At 40.9% G+C, this 26,225-nt stretch overlaps 1 protein-coding gene across 1 annotated transcript in view; it reads right to left on the bottom strand.

Moving 5' to 3' along the window:
* Positions 1 to 3,167: 3,167 nt before the first annotated feature.
* The window catches only part of PLD1 (phospholipase D1), a 105,041-nt gene continuing 81,983 nt past the window's right edge, over positions 3,168 to 26,225 (bottom strand). The window contains exons 20-27 of the mRNA XM_077826737.1: positions 25,961 to 26,071; positions 24,433 to 24,521; positions 20,040 to 20,153; positions 17,911 to 17,960; positions 16,723 to 16,857; positions 12,718 to 12,871; positions 11,255 to 11,372; positions 3,168 to 9,596 (exon numbers count right to left, since the gene is read on the bottom strand). Coding sequence (XP_077682863.1) covers positions 9,372 to 9,596; positions 11,255 to 11,372; positions 12,718 to 12,871; positions 16,723 to 16,857; positions 17,911 to 17,960; positions 20,040 to 20,153; positions 24,433 to 24,521; positions 25,961 to 26,071 — 996 coding nt within the window. The 3' untranslated portion in view covers positions 3,168 to 9,371. The remainder of the gene's footprint in view (positions 9,597 to 11,254; positions 11,373 to 12,717; positions 12,872 to 16,722; positions 16,858 to 17,910; positions 17,961 to 20,039; positions 20,154 to 24,432; positions 24,522 to 25,960; positions 26,072 to 26,225) is intronic.

Raw genomic sequence — 26,225 nt, 5'->3', positions numbered from 1 at the left:
CTCTCTATTCTGAGCAGTTTCTTCTTGTACACTAGTTCTACACCAACATGACTGCACATTGAGATAGCACAGATTTCGCCTGCACTTGGAATAGGAAATAACTATGGTCGCTGTAGACAAACGCTGTCTTTTTAAGCGTGTCCACAGTACATTATAATAATAATCATTGCAACATCTCCAGCCAGTACTTCCATGACGGAGAAGTGACTGACAGGCCTCAGTGTTACTGTTGCTCTTCTCTGTTATCTTCACTTCCAAGATCATAGAAGTTTGATGCAGGAAGCATATAATTAGCTGTGAGATTTAGAAGTCAAGGCAGAAAAGGCTTAAGGTGTCAATCAAGAGCTGCTTACTTTAGTCCCAGCCGCATCCTGACTCATTGAAACTCCTTGCTGCCTTATCTTGGTTTATTGTGTCTATCCAGGGAACAGATTGTATTGGAAAGGTTTGAAGTCAGTGATAACCTTGGGGCACTGGAAGGGCGAGTAAAGCATAAGAAACAGAGAATTAGCATGCTTCTGTTTTTGCAAAAGAGTTTGAATATTCTATGGCTGCTTTGTTCATGGAGGTCAGCAATAGGCTGCTCCTTTCTCTCTCAGCTCAGAACTTCCTTTATTCAACTTTAAAATGGACAGTGACAATTTAAGAGCCATGTTAGAAACAGACAAATTTCCTTGCAGATGTACCTTTGGATTATTAAAATAAAAGTCAAATTTTCTCAGTGTTGTTTTACTTTTGCTGTTTCTCTCAGCTTGGACAAAGCAACCTCAGTGAAGTCAGCTTCACTTTTGTGTATAATAATAATACCTTGCTCTTATGCAGGGCTTTTCATCAGTAGTGCTCAATGTGCTTTACAAAGGAGATTACTACTATTATCCCCATTTTACAGATGGGGAAACTGAGGCACAAGGAGGTGAAGTGACCTGGCCAAGGTCAACCAGCAGGCAAGTAGAACAGCTGGGACTATAATCTAGGTCTTCAAAGTCACAATCCAATGCCTTATTCACTAGGCTATATTGACTGTCCCATAGTAAGTTTCACTTTCAGGTTCTCGGGACTAAAATGTTTGGGGTGCACCCACCATAGGACAGTTTTAAAAAAATATTTCCATTGGCTACCTTAAACCAGTGTTTCTGAAACATTTCAGGTTGGCCACCCCTTATTCAAAGTCAAAATTTTTCACAATCCCTTTACATTTATTTTATTATAAAAATGAGAGTAAAAAATTGTATCCATGTCAGGGTTCCCTTCCCACTCTGAACTCTGGGGTACAGATGTGGGGCCCCACATGAAAGACCCCCCTAAGCTTATTTCTACCAGCTTAGGTTAAAAACTTCCCCAAGGCACAAATCCTTTCCTTGTCCTATATTGCTGCCTCCACCAAGTGATTTAGACAAAGATTCACAAAAAAGGACCACTTGGAGTTCCTATTTCCCCAAAATATCCACCCAAACTTCTTCACCCCCTTTCCTGGGGAGGCTTGAGAATAATATACCAACCAATTGCCTTTACTAAAAGTACAGACCAGACCCTTTGATTTTTAGTTTCCTAAAGATAATCAATCAGGTTCTTAAAAGAAGAACTTTATTATAAAGAAAAAAGTAAAAGAAGCACCTCTGTAAAACCAGGATGGAAGATAATTTTACAGGGTAATAAAAAGATTTAAAACACAGAGGATTCCCCTCTAGGCTCAACTTCAAAGTTACAAAAACAGAAATAAACCTCCCTCTTAAAATTCACAAGCTAAAACAAAAGATACTCTAACACATTTCCTTGCCTTTACTTACAATTTCTGTAATTTTAGATGTATTATTTCAAGTATCTTTGTAGGAGCTGGTTTACCTGCTTGGTCTCTCTCTCTCTGTCCTGAGAGGGAACAAACAAAGACAGCAGAAACAAAACCTCCCCCACCCCAGATTTGAAAGTATCTTCTTTCCCCATTGGTCCTTCTGGTCAGGTGCCAACTAGGTTAATTGAACTGATTAACCCCTTACAGGTAAGTGATTCTGTACCTCTGGCCAGGAGGGATTTTATGTACTGCATACATAAAGTTGTTACCCTTCCCTTTATATTTATGACAATCCATAATAACAATGATCAGTTTATATAATTCATTGGTGTGTATTTTGAGAGGTTGACAAAGAACACTTGACCTTGATGAGGGAGGGTATGAGGGGAGCAAGATTTTCTTGGCTTTAGATGGTAATAAAATTTTCAATGCATCACAACGGGCAATTGCCTTTTGTGACCTCCTAAAGGATGGGACCCACCCGTTGAGAAACACTGACTTCTATAGAAACATTTCTACTGCATGACAAAGCTTGTATTCATAAAATCTAAATTTGGGGCCTGATTTGAGTGCAGTTGTCAGGGCCAGGTCATGGGCAGTTTGTGGGCACAAAGTGAGCTGCTCGGTTTCAGACCCAAGGTCAGAGATCAGTTCAGGGCCAGAGCAGATCAAACTGCAAAGTCAGAGTCCATTATCCAACTGAGAGCATGGAATGAGAATCAGGGTGAGGCTGGGTCAGCGTGGGGAGTCAGTAATGGTCCTAAGCCAAAGTCAGTAAACCAAGATCAGGGTCAGGAGCTGAGCCTAAGAGCCAGGGTCAAGGTGAGTCACAGCAAGGAGAGGTGAGGCAGGATCTAGAGCAGAAGCACACACCAAAGATCTACTTTAATCAAACAACTCCCAGAAATGGCTTCCTGGTTTATATAGGGAGTGCCAGCCAATCAGGGAATTGCAGAGGGCTGCCATTCATGCCTCTTAGGATGGGACTTCCTGCAGTACTGTTGGTTACAGCCCTGACTGAGTCCCTGGTTGCAACAAGGATGTAGCACCTGCCGGGAGCCCTACAGACCCTGGTTCTAGAACTCAGGGTTCTTGTAGCAATGTTCCTTTAAAATATATTGATTTTCATTGACTACAGACAAGTTAGCAATCTCCTTGTCCCAATGGTAACTTTATCTTGGGCTGCATTTTTAATGATTTTTTTCACCGAGTCTGCTTTGCCATTACATTGCTATGGAGTTTCACTGATTGCTGAGGAAGTTTTCTTCATTTGGTGCAAGAGCAGAATTAGGTCCACGGCTTGCAAAATGATCATCATTCCAAAAGCAATTTAAAATGAAAAGTCATCACCCAAACGTTTCTGATACGTTATATTTAGTTATATTTTAGTCACTTAATACATATCTGTTTACCAAATACAATAATAGATAGGGAAGGAAGCAGCCATTAGCAGAAACAGGGACACAAAACTGTCAATTCAAAACCCTTCACAGAAGGAGCATTCACTCTGTTCACAATTTTATCCATCTAAAGCGGAGAAGTACAGCAAGTTGGAATCATGTCAACCCTTGTACATCTGAAGTACAAATATTTTGGAAGCTCTAGTTTTATCAATTAGTTTAGTTAGCGGAAACTTGTACATTTCTTGACCCGTGAATTTAAAAACACTCTCACTTCCTGGATATCAGGATAGAGCCAGATAAATACGACTTACTCACAATATCTATGTTATTTTATGAAACTGCACTGGTAGGTTAAAAATGAACGGGTCACAAGTGCTTGAAAAGAAAAAAAGAAAAGAAGGCCAAAAAAAAAAAAGTACTGTTGCATTCAGTTTTAGATTTACAGTCTGTGGGCCTAATTATATCTAATTTACACACTAGTTTTACATTCTCTGCAATGGAGGAACACTCCCAACTAACACCCTGATTCGGCAAGGGTCTGGATTTCGGTGGGGCTCAGCATGGGTGAGAAGAGCCCTGCGGCTAGTATGGCAGATGCCCGGCCTCATCCTATTGCACATCTAAGATGGCACTGTGCAGGCTCTTGCTTTGCTCATATCAGAGGTCAGGAGGCACTCTGGGCCAAATTCTCTGCTGATTTTGAAATGGTGGAACTTCACTGAGGTCAATGGAGCTATGTTAATTCACACCAACAGAGGAGCTGGCCCTAAGTTGTGGAAAAAAATCCAAAAATAAAATAAAAGCAGTCGTGTAAACTTTACACTGTAAAGGGTCATACCAACTTTTTTTCATTTGTCCCAAAACTGCCTCGGCTTGACTTTTAAATAAAACGCACAGTGTAATAACTGTACAAACACCTGTAAAAATGTAGGTCTCCTTTTAAGGCAGATAATCACATAATTTGAGTAGAAGAACACATTAAAATAATATCAAAGAGGGCAAGTTGTGCAGTCTTCACTTAAGCAAAACTGCCACTGAAGGCAATGGGACAGAATGGCTGTAAGCTCGGGTTCTAAAACGTGAAGTTAATTTTAAAAATATGCCTGGATTCTACTATGACAAAGGAAATGTACAGATATATTGATCCTTCTCCGGTGCCAGTCCCCACCAAAACTCTCACCACCTTCGCTGGGGCCATTCCCCAGCAACGCTTCTGGGATAAGTCCCAGGAGCTTATCCAAATTCCTGTTATAGCTTATGAATCCCTCACATTTCTAATTGCTCTGACATTTCATCTTGCTTCCCTGGCCGCCTTGCTTCTGAGGTTGAGTCGACACGAGAGAAGGTTTGCTGGCATAGCTATGCCTGTATAGCTAAACTAACACACTCTCCTAGCGTAGGCACAGCATCTACCGGCAAAAAATATGCTTTTTCCGGTTTACCAGCATCTACACTGGGGCTTTTGCTGGTATAAAAAGGTCATTAAAAAAAAATCACACCCCTAATCAACACTATTGTATGGGCAAAAGTTTTTCGTGTAGACCTGGCTTAAGCTAAAATGTTGCTGGACTCCCTTCCAAGTCTGTCTGTGCTGCTTGCAAAAAGGCCAGAGAGGACGCTGAGTGACAAAAGGCACTTCCTTCCCTTGGGACTGATCCTGTTGTCATGTCAGCCGACGGCAAGCCTCTTTCATTGAAAACAGGATCAGACCTTTGGGGTTTGTCGATGTTGCAGCTACAAACTAGCCTCCCAACCTGGGTAGACAGACTCATGCTAGCAGGGCTCGAGCTAGCATGCTAAAAATAGCAGCATGAACTTTGTGGCATGGGCTGTCAAGCCTTGGGGGACTTGAGGACCCAATCTTCATCCTGAGCTGCAACGTCCACAGCTTAGCTTGAACCCACTAGCATGAGTCTGTATGCAGGGCTAGGAGGTTTGCTCCCAGCTGCAGTGTAGGTAGACATACCTTAAGTGTGCTGCCCTTGAGCACTCTCAGCATCAGCTGATTTGTGGAGTACAAGCCCAGAAGCTGAGCCAAAGGCCTGGGATCTCCTGGATAGCAATGGGTGGCTTTTTTGGTATACATTATTTTAATAATGAAGTGCTTAGATTATGAAATCTTATTTTCATGGGTTTTTTACAATGCATAATTTTCTATGCTAAAATGTAAGTCCAATCCTGCATCTATACAACAAAACATATATTAAAATATCCCGTTATTTAAAAATATATACGGACATGGTAAGAAGTGATGTTGAATTCTCGTACTGGCACCTGTTTAGGAATATCCACCATAAATCTTCCATCCAGGTTGAATCATGAAATATAAAATCTGAGTCTGGAAGAGATTTTTTCCTCTTTTCTTACCATCTTTTAAAAATAAAAGCCACAAAAACAGTTCACATATTTCAGGAACTACTATCACTAAAAACAGCATCACTGCTTACAGTACCGTATATTTGCAAATGATTATGCCATGATTTGCTTTGGATAGTCAAAGTAAAAGTAAAACCGCCAGGGTATTAAGAATTAAAGAGTGGTGACTGTTTATGTGCAGAGACCAGGTGTTAAACATCACCCCTGCTGTGGCTTCATAGCATGTGAAAGAAAAGTCTAATTAACAGACATTCACAAAAGACACCAACTGCTGTGAATATGCATGAAGAATGATGTGAGGGCACATACTGCACTGTAAATTCTACAGAGCAGAATACTTCCTCTTGTGAATACTTGTAAGCCTGTGTACTGTAATGTACCTTGATACTGAAAGTTGTTCTGCATGTGTGAACCCTGGCCTCGTAGTGTGAAGCTTCACTGAAGTCAGTGGAACTATTCATGGACGTAGGTGTCCATCCATACTGAGCAGCTTGCAGAGTTGGGGCCTACAAGTGTAAGAGGATTCCAGAAATCTGGCAACATTTGAATGACTCCATTTAAAAATACTGAATTTCAAGATGCATCAATTCCCCAAAGTATGAGGAATGGCAAAGTTTTGTCTTGGCTTTCTTCTTCTTCTTAATATTTCTTTCTTTTCCCTCCATCCATAAAGGAAAATAAAATAAAGGTGTTCAGTTAATGTCAAGAGTCTGGCATCCAACAAAATCAGGGAAATTCAAAATAAAGAATTTCTTAACCTATCCTTTCACATTGAGTGGAATTCACTCCTGTGCAGAGAGCCAACACAATGCCTATAAGTTACTTTAATTCTATTTAAGCCTTATTTAAAGTGCTGCATAGATCCTGTGCTAACTCTATGCACAAGGGTGAATCCACCCTCTGTTTTCAGCTGGTGTCAAGATCTTCAAGTTATGAAGTATTTTATATGCCGCAAATGCTACAAAACCAATGTATGGTACAAAGGGGGTGGATTAAGAATGGTGTTTCAATACTAATTCAAAATTCCTGGGCTGTATGGGTCGACATCAGACCCCTAACATCATCTGAAATGGGCAAATGGTTTGGGTTTTGCATGTCAGTTGCATTGCAGTTTTGGAAAGACAACCTGGGGTACAAGAAGCTGGGTCACGTTACCTATGAAGCCACAAAGTTTCAATACCACTTCAAAGAGGTTCTGTAAGGATTCAATGATGATCATGAGATGCTCAGGTACTATTGTGATAGGAGCCATATGAGCATCTAGACAGATAGATGATAGGAGCATTATATGCTTCTTTAGGTTTGGTTGTAGATCTGGTGTGAATGAATATTCTGTTCTGGTTTGGGCCTCTTTCCACTATGAATCTATACTTGTGTGGTTTAATGGTAATATGTGGCAGGCTATCATCATTTCATATTAGCAGTTTTGTTCAAACTAAAAATGGCCAACAGTTTTTAGCGTGAAATTAAAAGCCTTGGGCTAGTGTTAAAAGCAAAAGTATTTTGATGTTTTAGTTGCCTGGCTTTGCAGTGGTTGCCTGATAGCATATTTCTCTAGCACAGGAGCTGGCAGGTAAGCCCTGTGTCTCATTTTAAACAACAAATATGATTCTAAACAACAATGCCCAACAAATCTTGAGGGAACCTAGTTATCTGCAGTGCACTACACAGAATCACAGTACCGATAAACACACTGCAGTTGTGCATGCACTACTGACAGATTAAATAGACCACTGGTTCACCAAGGCTCAGGGATGGCTGTGACTCCTGTCCATATCACTAACTGCATCTATCAAATATGAGCATGAAGCAACACAAAACATAGCAACTAGCTAGGACTTGGGCTGCCCTTGAGGAATGTTAGTGTTTGTTACTTATTAACGTGATGTAGCATTGGAAAATGACTCTATGCCTAATTACTTTTCTTAAAATATACAGACCAATCAGCTTAACTGTAAGATATGTGCCAACTGTGTTTTGGGCATATCTTTCAAAAGGGTGTCATGAGTTTTTTGATAAACTAATGAACGTTAAGCACATTGGAAGCTTGTCAAACGTCTTTTTTTTTTTAAAGGACAAATTTACTTGGAATCATTGGAATTTTTTAGCAAAGAAAAACATAGCAATAAAAGTTTGTAAGCCTTATGGATAAGGTATGGTGAAGGCTTTTACTGGACCACAGATTAAGGGCCACATTTGGCCCTTGCTTAGTGAATGGCACTCCCACTGAATCAGTTAACATTCTGCATTCAGAGATGGGAGTTTCAGCTTCTCCCTCTATCTAGACAGGAACCCATTGTTATGAGTTTCTTATTAACTGTGCTGCTCGTATTAGTAAATGGAAAGCAAAAAGATTTACCATGTTGAGTGAGTTTATCAATCCTTGGGATGACCTGGAGTCACACTTCTGCATTGCAGAGACTGTTCAAAACCAAGTCTTTCAGTTACTGGAGCTGGTCACAGAGACTAGTTCAGTGCTATCTCCCTACTAGCCTCTGGAGCGTGATCGAACTCGGTAGAGTGACTTTGATCAACCTTGAACATCGTCAGCTCAAAATTTCAATTCTTACTCAACTGTTACTGGGTTCTTGTTCCTTACAAGTGAAACAGTGGAAAAGAACACAGGGGAGTATTTAAGGCAGTGTATACACACAGCACTGTGATCCAAAACAGAGGACCCAGTTTTGCTAGCCTAGCTTTTGGGGTTCTCTTCTCCCTAATACATAGCAGCAGGCTTTCCTTTAGCTAGAAAAATGTAGGGTTAAAAAGTTGATTCTCCCTTGGGGAAAAAATTATAGTTTAGATAATAAGAAAAAGGGTAGCTGAACTCAAACAAGTTCTGCAAACCCTGAAAAAACAGAATTCAAGAGATTCCTATCACCTCAATCTCCATTAGGGATTGCCCATCACTGAGACCTACAGTGTCATGCTGTGCATGAGGAATGTTGATTGCTGTAGTTGTAGTAAAAAAAACAATGTTTTCCCCTGGGGCCAGGAGAAGAGTCAGCACCACTGATTTTGACGTAAGAGTTCTGAGTAGCAGCCGTGTTAGTCTGTATCCTCAAAAAGAAAAGGAGGACTTGTGGCACCTTAAGAGACGAACAAATTTATTTGAGCATAAGCTTTCATGAGTACAGCTCGCTTCATCGGATGCATACTCAAATAAATTTGTTAGTCTCTAAGGTGCCACAAATAATCCTTTTCTTTTGACATAAGAGAGTTAGCCCTTTGCCGTATATGCAATGTAACAGCTAAGCGCGATAGACAATGATCATAGGAACATCTGAGTTGGCCTCAGGCAACATTTCCCAACCATTATGGAGGGGTAAGCAGTGGGAGAATACTTGAGGGAATACAAAATAGAGATGATGAAGAGGGTAACTCCAGCTAGGTAATAACTGTGAGCACACAAAGATTTAGAAAGCACAAACAGCCTACAACCCCTGGGTATCACAATCACTATACACGTGTGATCATGCTGGTAGTAGTAATATACATGATGATTTCTCTCCCTTCATAGGGGTGGCCTGCATCTTTAAGGTGCTTAGAATATGTCTGTAAAGAAGTACTGTCCTTTCAATTAATATAGCTTGTCACTGATCATAAGTGCCAAATTTTCTTTCCCTCCCCATAACAGTCATTTTGTCTGAAGCTGTTCCACCAAAATCCTTAAGAAAGGCACATTAGTTTGATGGAGACCTTTCGGTGGCTACCTTGGCAATACAAAGCTTCCTGAAATCATCAGGTATGCAAACTTGTCTCCAAGGAGCCAGACTTTAAATTCTAAAGCCGTCTATATCACCCTAAGTCCAAACTTCCATGGGAACCATGGATTCTTTTGTTCCAACAGAAGGCAGCAAGTTTTCTTCATCCAGGAAACGAAAGGGGAATTGCACTAGAAATCCATGAATCTTCTTTAATTCTTCTGCTGCTTTTGCAGCATCTTGGGTTACCAATTTTGACTTGGCGATGAAGTCACGCAGCTGGGCTAAATTAGTCACCTCATCACTGGGAAGGCATCGAAACACCTGATTTGAAATGGAAAGAGGAGGTGGTACATAAGCATACAGGAAAATATCACTACATGCCATCCATAGCGCAAACTGACGCTACTGTAAACACCTTCATATATATTGAAGTGAATTGGTTAATGGAGCCTGGGGAGCTTAACAATTTGTACACACACCTGTATGAGAAAATCTGTACATCAATCTCCCTACAAGAGATTATCCAAAATTAGCAATAGCTAGTTTGCTTGATCAGTGAGCCTTGCTTTGCATACGGCCAAATAGAAGATTCTTTCCTGCAGGGCCTGATTCTCTCCTAACACATACTGATGTAAAACAAGAGCTCCAGAAACTGGAACTACAGTAACTCCTCACTTAGTGTTGTAGTTATGTTCCTGAAAAATGTGATTTTAAGCGAAACAATGTTAAGCGAATCCAATTTCCACATAAGAATTAATGTAAACAGGCGGGGTTAGGTTCCAGGGAAATTTTTTTCACCAGACAAAAGGCTATATTATATACACACACACACACAGAGTATAAGTTTTAAACAAACAATTTAATACTGGTGCACAGCAATGATGATTGTGAAGCTTGATTGAGGTGATGAAGTCAGAGGGTTAGATATTTCCCAGGGAATGCCTTACTGCTAAATGATGAACTAGCAATCAGCTGAGCCCTCAAGGGTTAACCCATTGTCGTTAATGTAGCCTCACACCCTACAAGGCAGCACGAATGGAGGGAGGGGAGACAGCATGGCAGACAAAGACACACCCCCTGTGTGAGAGAGACAGAGAGATATGCATTGCCCCTTTAAGTACACTGACCCCACTCTAAGTACACTGCCTTTTTAAGTAGATCCGCAAGTAGAGACAGAAGCTGCTGCCAGGAAGTTCCCTCCGTGTCGTGTCGTCCCCCGGCCCCCACTCTATGGAAATGGGGTAAGTGGGGTTCAGGAGCAGAGGGGGACACCCTGACATTAGCACCCCCCCACACACTGCAAGCAGGAGGCTCCGGGGAACAGCTCCAAGGCAGAGGGCAGGAGCAGCACATGGCAGTGGGGGAAGAGACAGCTGAACTGCCAACAATTGATAGTCTGGCTGGGAGGCTGCTGCTCAGGGAACTTAGGGGATCGGGGAGCTGATAGGGGGGCTGCCGGCCCACCCTGGTTCCAAGCCCCCACCAGCTAGCTCCAACGGGCTGCTCTTCCTGCAAGCAGTGGACAAAGCAAGTGGCTGCCAAACGACGTTATAAGGGAGCATTGCGCAACTTTAAACAAGCATGTTCTCTAACTGATCAGCAACGTAACAATGAAACAACATTAACCGGGACGACTTTAAGTGAGGAGTTACTGTACAATACTCTGTAAAATCAGTGTATAAATGTGAGGAGAATCAGAGTTGCTACCTTGCTTGTCTGCCAATAGTATTTAAGGGTCAAAAAAGTTATGCCATTGGCTAAAAGAAAACCCTTCATCTGTTGCGGCCCTTTCCTGCTCAGAGCTTGTGTAGTTTCATGACATTACACAGTATTCAATCCATCGTGATGAGATCTAGAGCTTGAACCCTCCCGCCCCACCAGTCCCTCTCCCACAAAGCCAAGATGTTGCTTCTCTTCTTTACATCCGTCAACAGTGAGCCTGTTGGGAGCAAAAAGAGAAAACGAGCCAGGTACTTCACCTTGTCAAAAATAGTGGCATTGCGGGCAGCTGTTGAAACCCACACCTCCTTGAAGAATCTGTCAGAGACTGGATCCTGGAGATCAGCATTGAGGTCTGCTGAACAACCAAGAACAACCCTGAAAATGGGGGGGAAAGAACTGATGTCATTGGAAAGTAACACAGAACCCTCCAGAGGATTTTCATGAACAGGTATGTGATCCTTGTAATCAGCTTTCTTCTGGAGGAAAACAACACAAGCAGTTATTGAGTAAAGTGACCCTAGAAAACCACCCAAAAGCCAACACTCATAAAGGACCCATGTTATTATTTTTATTATTATTATTTGCATTGCAGCAGTGCTTAGAGGTCCCAGCCCCATTGTGCTAGGCACTGCACAAACATATACCAAAGAGGTGGGGATATTGTTTATCAGAGAGTGAGAAGCCTTCTGCTAAATCAACATTAGGTTTTCCAGAAGGTAATAATGGAAGGGGACTGAAGTCATCAGTTCAGAATACCAGTCAGTCCCACCAATGGGAGCTGAGCATGTACATTTCACAAGAGAGGTTCAGCATCTTGCAAAATCAGGCTGTCAGTGGTGGAGCCCTGTGTTTGAGTCCCCTGCTCTAACCACTAGGCCCACTCCCTCTTCAATGTGAAAAAAACCTCAGCAACTCAATCCTGAAGAAGAAAGAAAAGGGTTCCCTTAGATAATGTCCTCAATACTTAATAGATGGTGCTGCGCACACTGAGATGTTCTTGTCTGCTGCTATTTCCTACACAGAATAATCTGTCAGCCTTAGCTCTGCCTTATCATTTCCTCCTTTATGTTTAAAAACCATCCAGATGGAAAATCGGGGGGGGGGGGGCGGGGGAATGTTTTAATGAGAGAATTGTTGTGCTGCTGGCCAGATGGCTTCTGTGACTGAACAAATTCCCAGTACAAAAAAAAAAAAAAAAAAAAAATTAGACACCACCACCTACAACTGATAACAGTGCAGTGGGAGTATTTGTTCCTTAGCAAAGTTCCATTGTCTTCTGTGTACGTTCCCCTTACTGAAGGGGTCAAGGAAAAATTTAACAAAAACAGACTTCCAAGATTTGTAATCCAAACACTCATTGCGGGGGATGGAAAGGGATACTGCATGGGAAATCCTAAGTCTAGGCAACCACAAAACTCTGTGGGCTATACTCAGTCCATGTGTAAGTGGGTGAAAGTTCATTGATTTTCCCGGAGTTAAACCCACTCATATCTTTAATTCAGTGCATATCCTTTACAGACAATTGCACAGATGCTCTCTTTTCAAAATCAATGAGGAACGCAATCCCTGCAAGGCAGCAGGACTGCATCTTCCTGCACAAGTACAAAATATTAATTACCACAACCTGCTGGGAAAAGACCTTACTGGGTAAGACCTTCCTGGCAGCCAAGAATTTAGCATGAGATTTCCATGCACCGTAATTAGTTTCTAGCACTCATACCTAAAACACCGGAGGCGGAGTGACTGAGCAAATCGTCCAGCTTTGTAGTCCTTTCCATCCATCACTGAAGGGACCGTTTCGGTGTCTTGTACAATGATAGCCATTTCACTGTCACGTTTTCCCAGCATGCTGCGGTCATTGATGTTAGCAGAGCCTTTCAAAGGAAACAGAGAAACTATAACATCACAAACAATACATACCAATTCCCCAAGGAATGCGACCACCACCAAAGTGATAGACCTGTTTACCGCCAGCAGGACATGGGCCCAGATCCTCAAAGCTATGGGAGTTAGGTATCTAATAACTTTAAGAACTGGGTCGTGCCAGCTCTTCCTTTGCAGGGCCCCAGCATTCACAGTATGCCCTGAGACTAGGTAGAAAGACATACCACTCTTGTGTGTAAAGGAGAGTTTCAATGAGTAGCTCTCCTCCAACCTCACACTCTTCTGTGTATATCCTACCACCATCACTTTACTGTCGACCCCCTCTACCATACCACTGTGTGGCTCCTTGCATGAGCATATGACAAGTTCAGCTGCCTGGACTTAGCTGACCTGCACTCAGTTGTCCCCAGTCTCTTCCAATGCAAGTGATAAAACACTACGAGAGTTCACAGGTTAAAAATCTCCTCCTTTGTCAGTAGGTGGTAGAGAGGAGGCTGAATTACCTTTGCCACTTCTTGAAACTGGAGAAGATCAATGTAAATGCCATGTGAACATTATCCATTTTTTTCTCATTAGCAAAATAATTTAGGTTGCTAAGGATGGAGAGTATCAGGATGAAGATTTGTAAAGAGCAGATCCTCCATCAAAGCCACTTCTGATTTAAAGAGCCACAAAAGAGCCAAGATCAATATGTGGGGGGAAAAAATCTCCACATTCTCCATAAACTCCAGGGCATGAAAGAAGGTTAAACAATTTTAAATCAAACACAAAAGGTTTAAAAACTTAATTTCTCAGAAGCCTTCAACTATTCTTGCAGAGCGATACCATGGCATGCAAGGGCAAGGGTCAGAGTTTAATGTGGTCTTTATTTAATATGTTTAATGACACAAGCCTGCTTCTTTGTTTGAAGTCATTCTATGGATTTTCTTTGCTGTATTTATTTCATAATAAAAGAAAGGAAAATTTTTTACTTGGATTTGTGCCCTAAGCCCAGGCAGAATCAGTGTTAAAGTAAGTTGCACAGCAGAGCCCACTTATGTAGAATTAATGTTTCTTCTAAAATAAACAACAGAAAAAGAAAACACCTTCAGGGTTTTTTGTCGGGGCGAAGAGGGGTTAAGAAAGAAAGAAATCATTTCGGAGTCATACTGCACTGAGGCAGGTGGAGGGCTCCAGTTTCTAGCAACTGGTAAGTAAGGCTTCCAAAACTCCCAGGGGCCAAATTTTCATTTCTATGTATGGAGAGCTACGTGCATCAGTTCTCAAGTATTGCCAATACAATGAAAATATACCCTCCGGGGGCGTAGAAGCCATTCTAACCAACAGGGACATTTGTTCTTTTTCTATTCTTTGCTGTGCTGTTGATGTAGCATTAGAACATACTGTGCAAAATGTAAAGAGCCAAAATATCAGGCAATTTTTTCAGAACATATGCACATGTCCTAATATATAATTATAACTTTTCCCCTCTCTTTAAAAATGTTTTGAGTGCAATCATGGCAGTTTAAAGGTGCCAGAGTGACGGCATTGGAGAATAAGGTTATTTGGCCATATAACAAGAATGGAGATGGGTAGTAGAAGCTTCTCCCTGGTACTCGGCTACTGTACTTCATTGTGTTCTGCAGAGATCATCTCCAAGACTGGCAGGTTCTCTATGGTCATCCAGTCTTCAGTCACTCTTTCCAGGTGCCAATTAGTTCAGATTCTGATTGTGGTCTTTATGGTGGGAACACCCATACGCTAAGAACTGGGCTGAGAGAACCAGCTCATTTAACACAGATCAGCTAACTGCCAGTGCAGCCAAGAATCATTCTAATGCCTCAGCTATTTCAAATGGGTGTTTGTGTCAGGATCCTGTTACAGCCAGGGAGAAACTGGCAACTATCCCTAAGCAAGCCTTTGACTTTGTGTGCCCATTCCTGCATCTCCCACGGATTTGGACATCCAAGTGACTGCACAATCACTCTGCATATATAAAATGGACAATGCACTTTGGCACTTTGCTTAGTTGCCCGCCCAATGCTTGCAAAAAAATGTAACTTCAAAAGAGATTAATCTATACTGCACAGATATCAGGAAAAGAAACATAGCACAGAAAGGCAGACAAGAGTTTGTCTCAGGGGAAGGAGCAGCAAGAGACTACAATAGTTGGGATTTAGCAAATTAACATATACCCACAAAAACTCCAGGCAAAGCAAAAACCCTGCAACAAGCTGGTTCCTACATAAAGAAACCCAGATGCTTTAGTAATCCCAGTGACTGAATGTACTGACTACTGCTTTATCAGGAGTTGCTAGTGAGAAGGAGAAAAATAAAATCAACCCCCTCAAAATACTCCCACTCCTCCACAATGCAGCTGAACTAAGAATTTATTCCCATGTGCTTCAACTACTCAGGGCTTCAGTCACATGGAATTCTTTTCTTTTGGGGGGCGGGGAGGAATTAAATTTAAATAATTTAAATCAATTAATCAGCAGGAATTTTAAGGTAGGACACATTTGTGCCTCACCGGCTTGTAAACATCTGTGTCACTGCTCTCCTACAGAAGCTGCAGAACCTGGGCCTTGCTTTTTCCACTGGAATGTTGGCACTTTAATAGGAATGTGCCAGATACATGGGGCAGCACTGGGGGATGTATTTAGTTCCACAGCTGGTACGTTGAGCCCAAACCTCTTGGGTATGTCTACACTGCAATGTGACCTGCGGCAGCGTGTCTCAGAGCCAGGGTCAACTGACTTGGGCTCACGCTACAGGGCTAAAAATAGCAGTGTAGACATTCTTGGCACCCAGGCTCTGAAACCCAGCCAGGGGGTTGGTGTCAGAGCCCTGGCTCCAGTCCAAGCCTGAACATTTACATAGCTATTTTTAGCCCCAGAGTAAGAGCCCCCCGAAGCATAAATCGGTTGACCTGGGCTTTGAGATTTGCTGCCATGGGTCTTTATTATTTTTTTTTGCAGTGTAGACATACCCCTGGATGACAGCAAAACATATAGATAGCACATCACCACTCCCACTTCCATTTATGTGGATGCACCACAGTATTAGTCCTATGTTTATGATCATCAACAGTAAAACTATTGTGGCTGTTCTTCATACTAGAGACGTGAGAAGATTATCAAAAGGATAACTACGTAGCAAAACCCTCCCAATCCAAACTTCAACCTATCTAAGGGTATATGGTATCAGGATTGTCTCTGAGGTGGAGGACAGTATCATTCTGCTTCTTACAAGACCCTAATATTATGTTGCTCATGAGCAAAGCCTTCATACTGCTATAACGGGCTGAAAAGGGCTTTCTTAAAGAAATAGGAGTAACTCTGGGTCAGATTCCGCTCTTGTATTCTGTGGTATAAATAAGAGCTGAATTTGGCCTTATGTTGTTATTTTATGGCCTTATAATAAATATACAATAACAGAGAGACAGATGAAAATGCAATGAAAATTATAACGTATTTTCCCAATGGTCACATGTTCCCCAAGCCTTCCAAATTTTACAGCACATTCTGTTCTTTAAGAAACAGATGACAACTCGCAATTTAGTGGCTAAAGCTGAGTTTGATGAAAACAAATGGACAGAATTCCCTGCGGTGGGACAAGTTTAACCACCAAGGGAATTTCAAAGCCACATTTCTTTATCAATTAATCAGTACACTTTAGAAACCTTCCTCCATCTCACTTCCCCCATTAACTTGTAATTACTTTACATTTAAATTCAATATACAACACAGGGAATGTGTTAGCAGGTAAAATGGAACAGAGCACACCAAGTAGAGATAGCCACGTGCACTTTCAGTCGGGGTAGTCAAATGGTACAAATTTCCCCTGCAACCATCTTACTCACCAATTATGACAGTGTTGTCATCAGCTATAAGCAATTTGCTGTGAACGTAGATGAGTTCAGTGACGAGATTTCCATCCAGCTCAGCATATGTTCGAAGCCCACAGAACGATATGTAGTTTATCCACTGATCTCCAACTGAGGATTAAAAGGGACAATGAGGTGGGAGTGAGAGGTGGTCATTAGTAATGCAGAGGCAAGAAAAAGCAAAACAGTTAACTTCCAACATCTCCTTAACAATAACCTAAAGTAAATAAGTCTCTTTAAAATAGATCTTACTCCCCTATGCCTCTCTGTGCCGTTCTGATCCATATAGGCAGCTTGACTGGCTACTTAGGGATTCCCCCCATTTCGTCTTGTGTTGTATACTAGCACCTCCAATTGATGCTAATGTCTGAGAATCACTTCACTAGTTGGTTGCTTTCTCTGACTGAGCTGTGGGGAAGAGGTTATAACCAGTTTTTTTGTCTGCACATGCTATGGAAACCATTTTCTATTTTAAATTAGCTACAGTTCAGAGTTGCACAAAGATACATGAATCAAGGATGTATTATGTAGCACGTGTATTTATGAAACACGTTTTTCATGGTATTATGATTTCCATCCAAGCAAATTTAAGGACACAGGCTGACCCCGAGAAAGCAATGATGATAACAGTGTTATAATTAAATAGTTTTATCTCTACATGGTCATTGGGTGCCAAGCAACAGTGTAACAAAAAACCATCTCTAAAACCACCCAAAGCCATATGATCCAATAAACAAAATCCAAGTGTGGTGAAGAATCATACATAAGAATTCCCCACCCAACAATCTATAAAATACCCACTTCTATTGTCCTCACTCCATCTTTGTGCTGCATAACCCAATGTTAGAAACCAACTTGACCACAACAATCTCAAGTTAAACAAAAATGAACTTTGGGAGTCTTGTCCACGAGGATGACACCGATTGGATCTTACTGCTTGATTATATTTCTTCAGATACACAGATGTTTTTGGCTAGTGTGTTTTCCTTATTTTGAAGATGTTTGAAGATATTCTTGACATAATTGCAGTATTTTGTGTTACTGAAGTTTATATTAACTGGCAACTGGATGAGCTCATTTATGCTTTATAGCTAATCAATCAAAGTTTAGTGTCCTCAAGACCTAATGATGAACATCACACAGAGAGGGAAACAAAGCACTTACTCTCTGCTTTCAATTGTGCCAGGATAGAATTATCTCCTCTGCACATGGTCCTGGAAAGAATTAAGGCGGCAGTTACAAATACAAGTGATCTGAAGCAATGACATATAATTAGGTATGTGAAGTTAGCGATACTCCTAATGTGCTAATCACAAACACAAGACACATTTTAAGTATCACATAAAGAGAAGAGCTGTGACATTCTCAGAATACATTTTTCCTAAACAAACGTTAACATCGGTGTAGGACACAGAAGGCATAGAAGTTCGTATGCACCACTGGTCGGTCACCTTATGCTGGGGAAGGTATTGTTGTCCACATGGGGATAGGTTTCAGAGTAACAGCCGTGTTAGTCTATATTCGCAAAAAGAAAAGGAATACTTGTGGCACCTTAGAGACTAACCAATTTTGCAAAAAGAAAAGGAGTAAATTGGTTAGTCTCTAAGGTGCCACAAGTACTCCTTTTCTTTTTGCGAATACAGACTAACACAGCTGTTACTCTGAAACCTGTCATTATGCAAGGCACTGCATTTAGCCGTATGCAGTGGGAATCTATCAACTGCGTGAAAAAATTTAAATTGCTTAGTCTCTAAGGTGCCCCAAGTACTCCTTTTCTTTTTACATGGGGATAAAAAACCCACATCTGGCCTGGGTCAGCTAAGTTGGGCTAACAAGGCTGAAAAATCTCTGTGCAGACATAACCTAAGTACGATTCCTGCCGATCACTGGACTCTCAGTGTTGGTCCCTTGGTCTCACCACCCCTATGGTAGCATAGCTCTCTTACAAACCCATGCTGCCTTTAGCTGTCCCTCCCCCAGAAAGCAGTCACAGCAGTGCCACTTCCTTCCCCTTTCAGAGCTTCCCCCGCCATCACCCTTGTGCTGGGATTGCTTCTCTCTTCTGAACAAGGAGAGGAGAGCATCGGGGCCCAAGGATCAGAAGGGATCTCTGAGTAGTCCAAGCATCAGCTTTGAAAAAGACTATGGGGAAGAGTTTTAAAGGCGTAATTGGTAGCTATGTGCCTAATCCCCAGTGACTTTCATTGGGATTTAGGGCCTGCCATCTGCGCCTTTGAAAATCTCTCTCTTCCCCGACCCCACCCTACCGCCAGGCTCTGTGGATTGCAAGATTACAAAACTTTGAGGCCTGCCTCAACCTTTACTCCTTGCAAAGTGATATATTTAGCACCATGAAATATATTTGGTGTGGGTCTTTTAGATGGGGCCTCCTGTGCTCTGTGTGAACATTAAATATCAGTACTTATGCATGTATTTCCTGGGTATAATATAAGTGCCTGTGTTTGAAAATGCAGCTGGTTATTCCTCTCAGGCTGATCTCAGGATCTGTGAGAGATACCTGCAAGAAATTCAAGCTCTGCAGAGGAAACCTAACTAGGAACCCTGACAAAAGCAATCTGTGAATTTACTTGGCTGACAAAACCACAAAACTCTGAGCTCCCTCTGCTGGCTGGGCAGCAGGGCAGTCAAATAAAACACTCGTCTCTGGGCTGAGTTGTCATCTTTAATGATGGTGGAGCTCAAAGAAAGATACAGTTGTAGTGCTAATATTTGTTGTTGAACAAAATAAAGCCATATTAATTTCAGCTCTGTTGAAACCACGGGGAAAATTGATACTAAAATACTGTCAGGCTTCTAAAAAAATATCAAAAACAGACGGATAAACTAGAAAAAATGTAGTGATAGCATCTAAATTCCTAAGAGAAGGATGGAAATGTCAAGTATGAGTAAATTAAGTGTACCTCTATGTGCTTGTAGAAAAACTTATTTTGGAGCCTTATGGTGCATCCAGAAAGCAGGCTAGATAATAAGCTCAGCAAGGATTTTATTAGCTCTCTCTAAGACCAAGGTCACTATTGCAAATAACAATAATATAAAAAACTGTTGGTGTGTTATGTAAAAACTGTATCACAGATAAAATAGTTCATTTTCTTTCCCACATACTGTAAGTATGTACAGCGCCAAGCACAATACGGCCTTGATTCTGATTGTAGCCTGTGGTTATTACCACAGTACAAAAATCATCATCACCACCACCACCACATCAACAAAAGCATGGAGATCACTATAAAGATCTCGGAGTACCATGTCCTTTTTTTGACTGTGCACAGTACCTGTAGTTGAAGTGCATTATGGCCTGCAGTGCATTCCCACCTCCGGTTGAAATATCTCCTTCAAATCCAGGCAACAGCGGGATCACCACATACACTCGGTATCGGTTTTTTTCCCTAAAATAAATAATCCAATAATCCTTTGGGGATATTTTCCTGCAATTTCAACTTCTTTTCACCAGTCTTTATTAATACTAAACTTCCATTATCTTCACTGGCCCCCATTCCACTGACTTACTCCTATGGTTTCTGTAGTGGGCTTCTACTTCATTTTTAAGGGAGTGTGAGTCAAATGCATTTTTGGTTCAGGTTTTCCTCAGTTGTGGTTAGTGCTACAGCATTTATTTAAATGCACATGCAACAGAAGGTGTAATTTACTAAGAACTGAAAACAACAAAACCAGGTGTAGAATAAAAAGAAAGGTTGGGACATATTCATTTAAATGTAAGAGGTATGGTTTGCATCACAGAGATGCAAAGGTGAGGTAATTTTCTTGATTGTTGTGTCTAGCTTTATGGAAATAAGTGCATTTGAGAACCTCAGTTTAAATGGACAGCACCTTATTGAACATGGCTAGCAGCATAAATTATTATTGTAAAGTCAATACAAGCATGAAAACAAAATTAAATCTACAGTTTGCCTCCTTTACCAACCTTGTCCCTGTTTCCAAGCTGCAGATTACACTGGGAGAGGAGATAGATAGAAAACTCAGTGCACTGGCCAGCTTTTGATGAATGGGCCTTCCCAGAATATTTAGAAAGGGCAAATATTTGGCCTCATACATCACAAGGGTTCAGTTTTCAAGTATCCTTAATTGTGATCTGATCCTGGATTACCACTGACTTGCTAAATCCATCCATTTTTGCTTTTTCTTTGTTGATAGTTAGATGCTTATCTTGAGGGCCAGCCAATTTCCCCTGTGGCTTAACTCTAGAGATGCCTTTCAGCCTGAGTAATCCAAAATCACAGTAGGGTGCCAAACAACTGCAATTTCACTAATTAAAATTCAAATGCTCCCTGGCTTTAGATGCTTTTTTTACCACCTTGAAAATAATGGTGGATAATTTCTGATTGCCTAAATTATCAAAGCCCAAATTGTTTTGTTACTTACTCTATATGTGAAAAGAATCTTATTTAATTTACTCATCACTAAGTGGCAATGTATGGAGAAAGCCATTTTAAGAAACAGTATCTAGGTGGACCAGTTTACATTTTTGTTAAGACCATTTTTTCCTGGTAAATGCTTAATTAGCTTGCACCTTCCGATGAGAGACCAGAATAATGGCCAGGGAATCAAAACTGGTTCTCGTGTGACTACTAGTACATGTATCAGTGGAGGAATTTCTGCTGTTAATGGAACAGCTACCATGGTGGCCTGAAATGATTGCCAGTTGCTTTGGATTATCAATAGGATTACTCATGCTTAAAGCTAAGCATATGCTTAAGCACTTCATGGTTTAACAAGCATGTGTCATTTGTAATCTCACTATTTGAATAAGACAGTGTATTCTTTAGTAAGCAGAAGGAAGTACAAAGGGAATACAGTACTGAAGGAATCTATTTATCCTAGCTTAAGATGTCAAATGTTTATAGATAATATTTTAAACAGACAGCACCTTTTGAACATGGCTAACGGCACACTATTTTTAAAGCATGTTATTTTTAAAGCAAACTTTAGAAATGATTAAAATGTCTCGTTTGCACATTATAGAACAGATGTAAATTGCACAGATTTGGAAATTAAGGATATACTTATTGATATTGATGAAAATATACTGTATTAGGAGAAAAAATACTTATAATCAGCTAGTTCTTACACAAAACCCAGTTTGCTTATCTAAACATATAATAAAACCTACTAAAATATGCCAGTGAAACAGAGGAGACAAGGAGAAGAGGAACATTATGAACGTGGAAAATGTTTTGTCTACAGAATAGAGAAATATGATACTTGATTGGGAACACTCCACCAAGATCTTCCATTTAGGATTAAATATCTGTGTGCCAGCAGGCCTTTTTTCCCTTCCCTATGGAAGTTACAATGTATACATTTCATATGGAATAAGTAAGTGTAACATTACTTCTCTCTTCATCCTAGCCAATGCCAAACACTTTATGGCAAATGCAATCTGAGTGATTCAGCATGGACTTGATCTTCTACTCCGTTAAGTCAGGAGGTACATACCCCGGTGGTTCAGGAAGGTTTGTCCTGCCATGGCAACATTACTATATATACTTGTGCTAACTCTCAGATGTGCAAGTACGTATACATGAACTGGGAATCACACCCTGTGCTCATAAGGTAGATGTCACCTAAACAGAATATTTTCTGCTAGCTCTAATGTAGCTGTTTAAACTATGAAGTGGAAACCCAGTCCAACAGTACATGTTAAAACAACCTATTACATCCAGTCTTGGAAAGATAAATATGACATTATGGATAGGGAAGAAATCTACAATACGTTTGGAATGGCTCTCCAGCTTAACAAGACTATGCTGGTAGATTGAGACTATGCTGCACCACAATGGCCAAATGCCAGGGAGCCAGAAGCACTGGGTTGCCATGCAAATACTAGCACTTTTGAATACTGAATGCCATTGTGAGGCACACTGCAAAAGCGAGTAAATTTGGTCAACAAAATATTTCTGGCTTTGACGTATATCCAATTGCAGATGCAGGATCAGATTCTTCTCTCACTGATTTTACCCAAGTGTAATTCCATAGACTTCACTGAAGTGAGAAGAAAATCAGCCTACAGGCTTTTCTCCATAGCATGGTACAGTTACCTTCACTATACATTGCTCACTGACCATGTTCCTGTATCTATCCCCAAGTTGTCCCACCTTCTGGTTGTTAGGTAGACCGTGGTGTTCATGTTGAAGCAAACCAATTTCTCCACTGTCTGTCTTTCTTCCATGGTGTTTCTGACCACTTCAAACCAGATTCTGACCTCACACTGGTTTGCTATCATCTTAATGACTCCTGATTTACACCAATGTAAGGAAGAAGAAAATCAGACTCTCTCTCTCTCTCAGGAGTGTCACTTCCTTCACTTGTCTGTATTTCATATTGAAGCGCTGAAGAGAGTGAAATTGAGATGACTCCAATGGGTTTCTGAGGACCTTAACACCTCTGAAAATCAGTTCATACATACTTATGCATCAGAGGAATATTTAGAGACCAGATATTGCAAGTAAATGAAACTCATCCACATGCACAGTGAAATCCACAAGTGTTAGCTGAAAGGGGGAAGGAAAAAGAGGAAGGTTTCCAATAAACTCAATCCAACACCGTAGGGTATGACAAATGTGTCTTAGGGTATGTCTAAACTGCGTAAAAACCCCATGGCACCAAGCCTGAAACCCAGTCAACTGACTCAGGCTAGCAGAGCTTGGGCTGCAGGGCTAAAAATAGCAATGTAAATGTTTGGACTTGGTCTGGCACCTGGGCTCTGAGACCCTCCCCCCTTGTGGGGTCTCACAGCCTGGGCTCCAGCCCTAGCCTGAACATCTACACTGTAGTTTTATAGCCCCGCAGCCTGAGTCCTACGAGCCTGAGTCAGCTAACCCAGACCAGCTATGGATCTTTTATTGCAGTGTAGGGGTATATCCTGAAAGATAGACACCAGAAAAACATACCTAAGCAAAGCTGTCCAGGATCATAGATAAGGCAAAACTAATTCCTTTGTTGCTAAACGCTCCAATTAGACACCTGATCACTGGACCAGTTCTTAAGTGGCAGCACTAAGATATCTGACTCTGATCCACCCATGCAACCTGCTGTAACTACTGTAAAATTTAAAATACTATGGTTCTCTTGCAGTGATGTGGGGATTGTAAATATCCTCCAGCACTTATCAGAGAAGGGGCTGGCAGTGCAGTAATGGTTTAAACTTGAAGCACCGTCAAATTCCTCAGAGTATGGCAGCTTTCACTCTCCCCATTTAAAAGCAATCCTGTGCATAGAGACCTTCAATAAACCATGTATCCAGTTTATATGATTAAACTTACTTGTGTATAAAGTTTAAGAACAGTTACAATCATGAAACTAATGCTGGCAATGGACCCATAATGTTAGTTAAGATTTAGCAAATACAGTACCAACAACTTGCTTTTTGACTGAAGTAACATATCTTATAAGGCCAAATTCTACACTCAGCGACACCAGTACAAGTCCAGAATAATGCTGTCAACTTCAGTGGAGTTATTGCAGATTTACATTGGTGTAACAGAGCAGAATTTGGCCCAAATAAATGTTGCCTCTGAGTAAGGACTGTGTCCCTTTACGTATTATTTAAACTGTGTCTTACAAATGCAGTCTGAATTCCATTTACAGTATTTTTAATATCATCCTAGTAACAACAATCTGACAGTTCTTTTGAAAACAAAAAAATACCTGTGTGCTTTAAGAATTCTCCGAGCGATGGTATCTCCAATCTTGTTAGAAACGACTTTGTCATCAGCACAGCTAATAAAAAATTGGTTCTAAGGGAAAAGTGAACACAAAGAAATTCAGAATCATCTCACTGTCTTTTTGTCAAGGATGATGGTTCAGTGGTTAGGCTTGGGACACAGAGTACCCAGATTCACTTTCCTGGTCCACCACTGACTTCCTCAATGCCCTTATACAAATCAGTTAGTCTTTCTGTGCCTCAGCTCACCTTCTGTGAAATGGGATAGTAGCACTCTCCTGCCTCACAGAGAGGTTGAGAGGATTAATACATTAAAGATCGTCATGCATTCAGATACTACAATAATGGGGGATGGATAGATAAATAAACAGACATTAGGCTGGGGCCCCATTTTGCTACAGTTTGAAAGAAACATTTTTGCTGAACACAGAACAGCAATGACACAATAAGATCACCGGGTTTAATCGCTACAAAAATCTCAAAACCCAGAATGTATGATTTTTGTTAGGATAAGAAAAAAATTAAGTGACTGTTTTCAGCATCAGCATAGATAATGGCCTCAAATGAGCAATCCTCAGAATTGTAAAAAAAAAAAAATAATGATAATCAGATTTTGTGGCTATGACTAAGCATGAAGCATACGCAAGTTAGAGGCTGCTTCCCAAGCATGTAATTATCTTCAGATAATTATTTGGCATTATTGCCATTGTGAAACTCTTACTTTGACACATGAGGTGAAATCCTGTCTCATTGAAGTCAATGGGCATTTTGCTATTGACCTTACTGGGGCCAGGATTCACCCATGCTGTCTACAAAGCCATAAATGCTTTCAGGGTTGTGGGACTATTCTGAGTCAAGAAGCAAATAAAGCTACATCCTGTACAGCGTTTTCCTGGATGGCTATGTATTATTTTAATTAAATGGTGTCTGTGTGCGCGCTCAGGGGGAATAATTATTCTTGATTAATCTCCCTCTTTAAACACTACCAAGTAAAAAACATCCAAACAATAGATGGAAACAGATACAGCATAAGTGTCTCCATTCAGCCATTTATTCCTGCATTTATAAAGCCATTCATACAGAGGAGAATTATGCAAGTTCTAAGATACTATTAAGTGAGTCCACTGCACATCGATGGGAGACCAAACACTTTGATATGTAGAGCTGGGAATGCAGCAGAGCCAAGAAGGCAGTTGGAAGAATATTGCATGGGAGACAAAAGTTGCTAGAGGTTCTGGAAAGAGAAACAGTAACGGAGTGGCCTTGTATTTTAACCCATCCTTAGAGTTCTGTACTGGTACATTAATTACTGACCTGATCCAAAGCCTATTCAAGTCAATGGACATAATCCTATCGACATCTGGGGGCTCCAGATCAGGCTCTATATTAATATTAAAGTCTCAAAATTTACAAAAGGAAAATAAAATAAAGGACTATGCTGCTGAGGGTCACAGGATGTGCTCAGCACTTCATTGAACCAAACTGCCATTATCTTGCATCCTCGGTACTTACTTCGATATAGATGTAGTGTTTGCTGTTTTCTATCACGCTAACATAAGCATTGTGGATGGATTCTTCATGATACTTGATACCAGCTGACCAATCTGCAGCAGAACGGAGCACCTGTAAAGAGAAAGATTAGCTGTTTTAGTTCTGCCCTGATATAAGATGGCACTGGCGCCCTTTACTAATTGTTTTGTACTGGTTGGTTTATTTTTCATGGTTTCACTGACTTCTGTAACACGCATAACATTTGCTAATTACATGTTATATGTAT

Source organism: Eretmochelys imbricata, chromosome 9 (assembly GCF_965152235.1).
Source record: "Eretmochelys imbricata isolate rEreImb1 chromosome 9, rEreImb1.hap1, whole genome shotgun sequence".
Taxonomy (NCBI): domain Eukaryota; kingdom Metazoa; phylum Chordata; order Testudines; family Cheloniidae; genus Eretmochelys; species Eretmochelys imbricata.
This window is presented reverse-complemented; position numbering and strand designations above follow the sequence as displayed.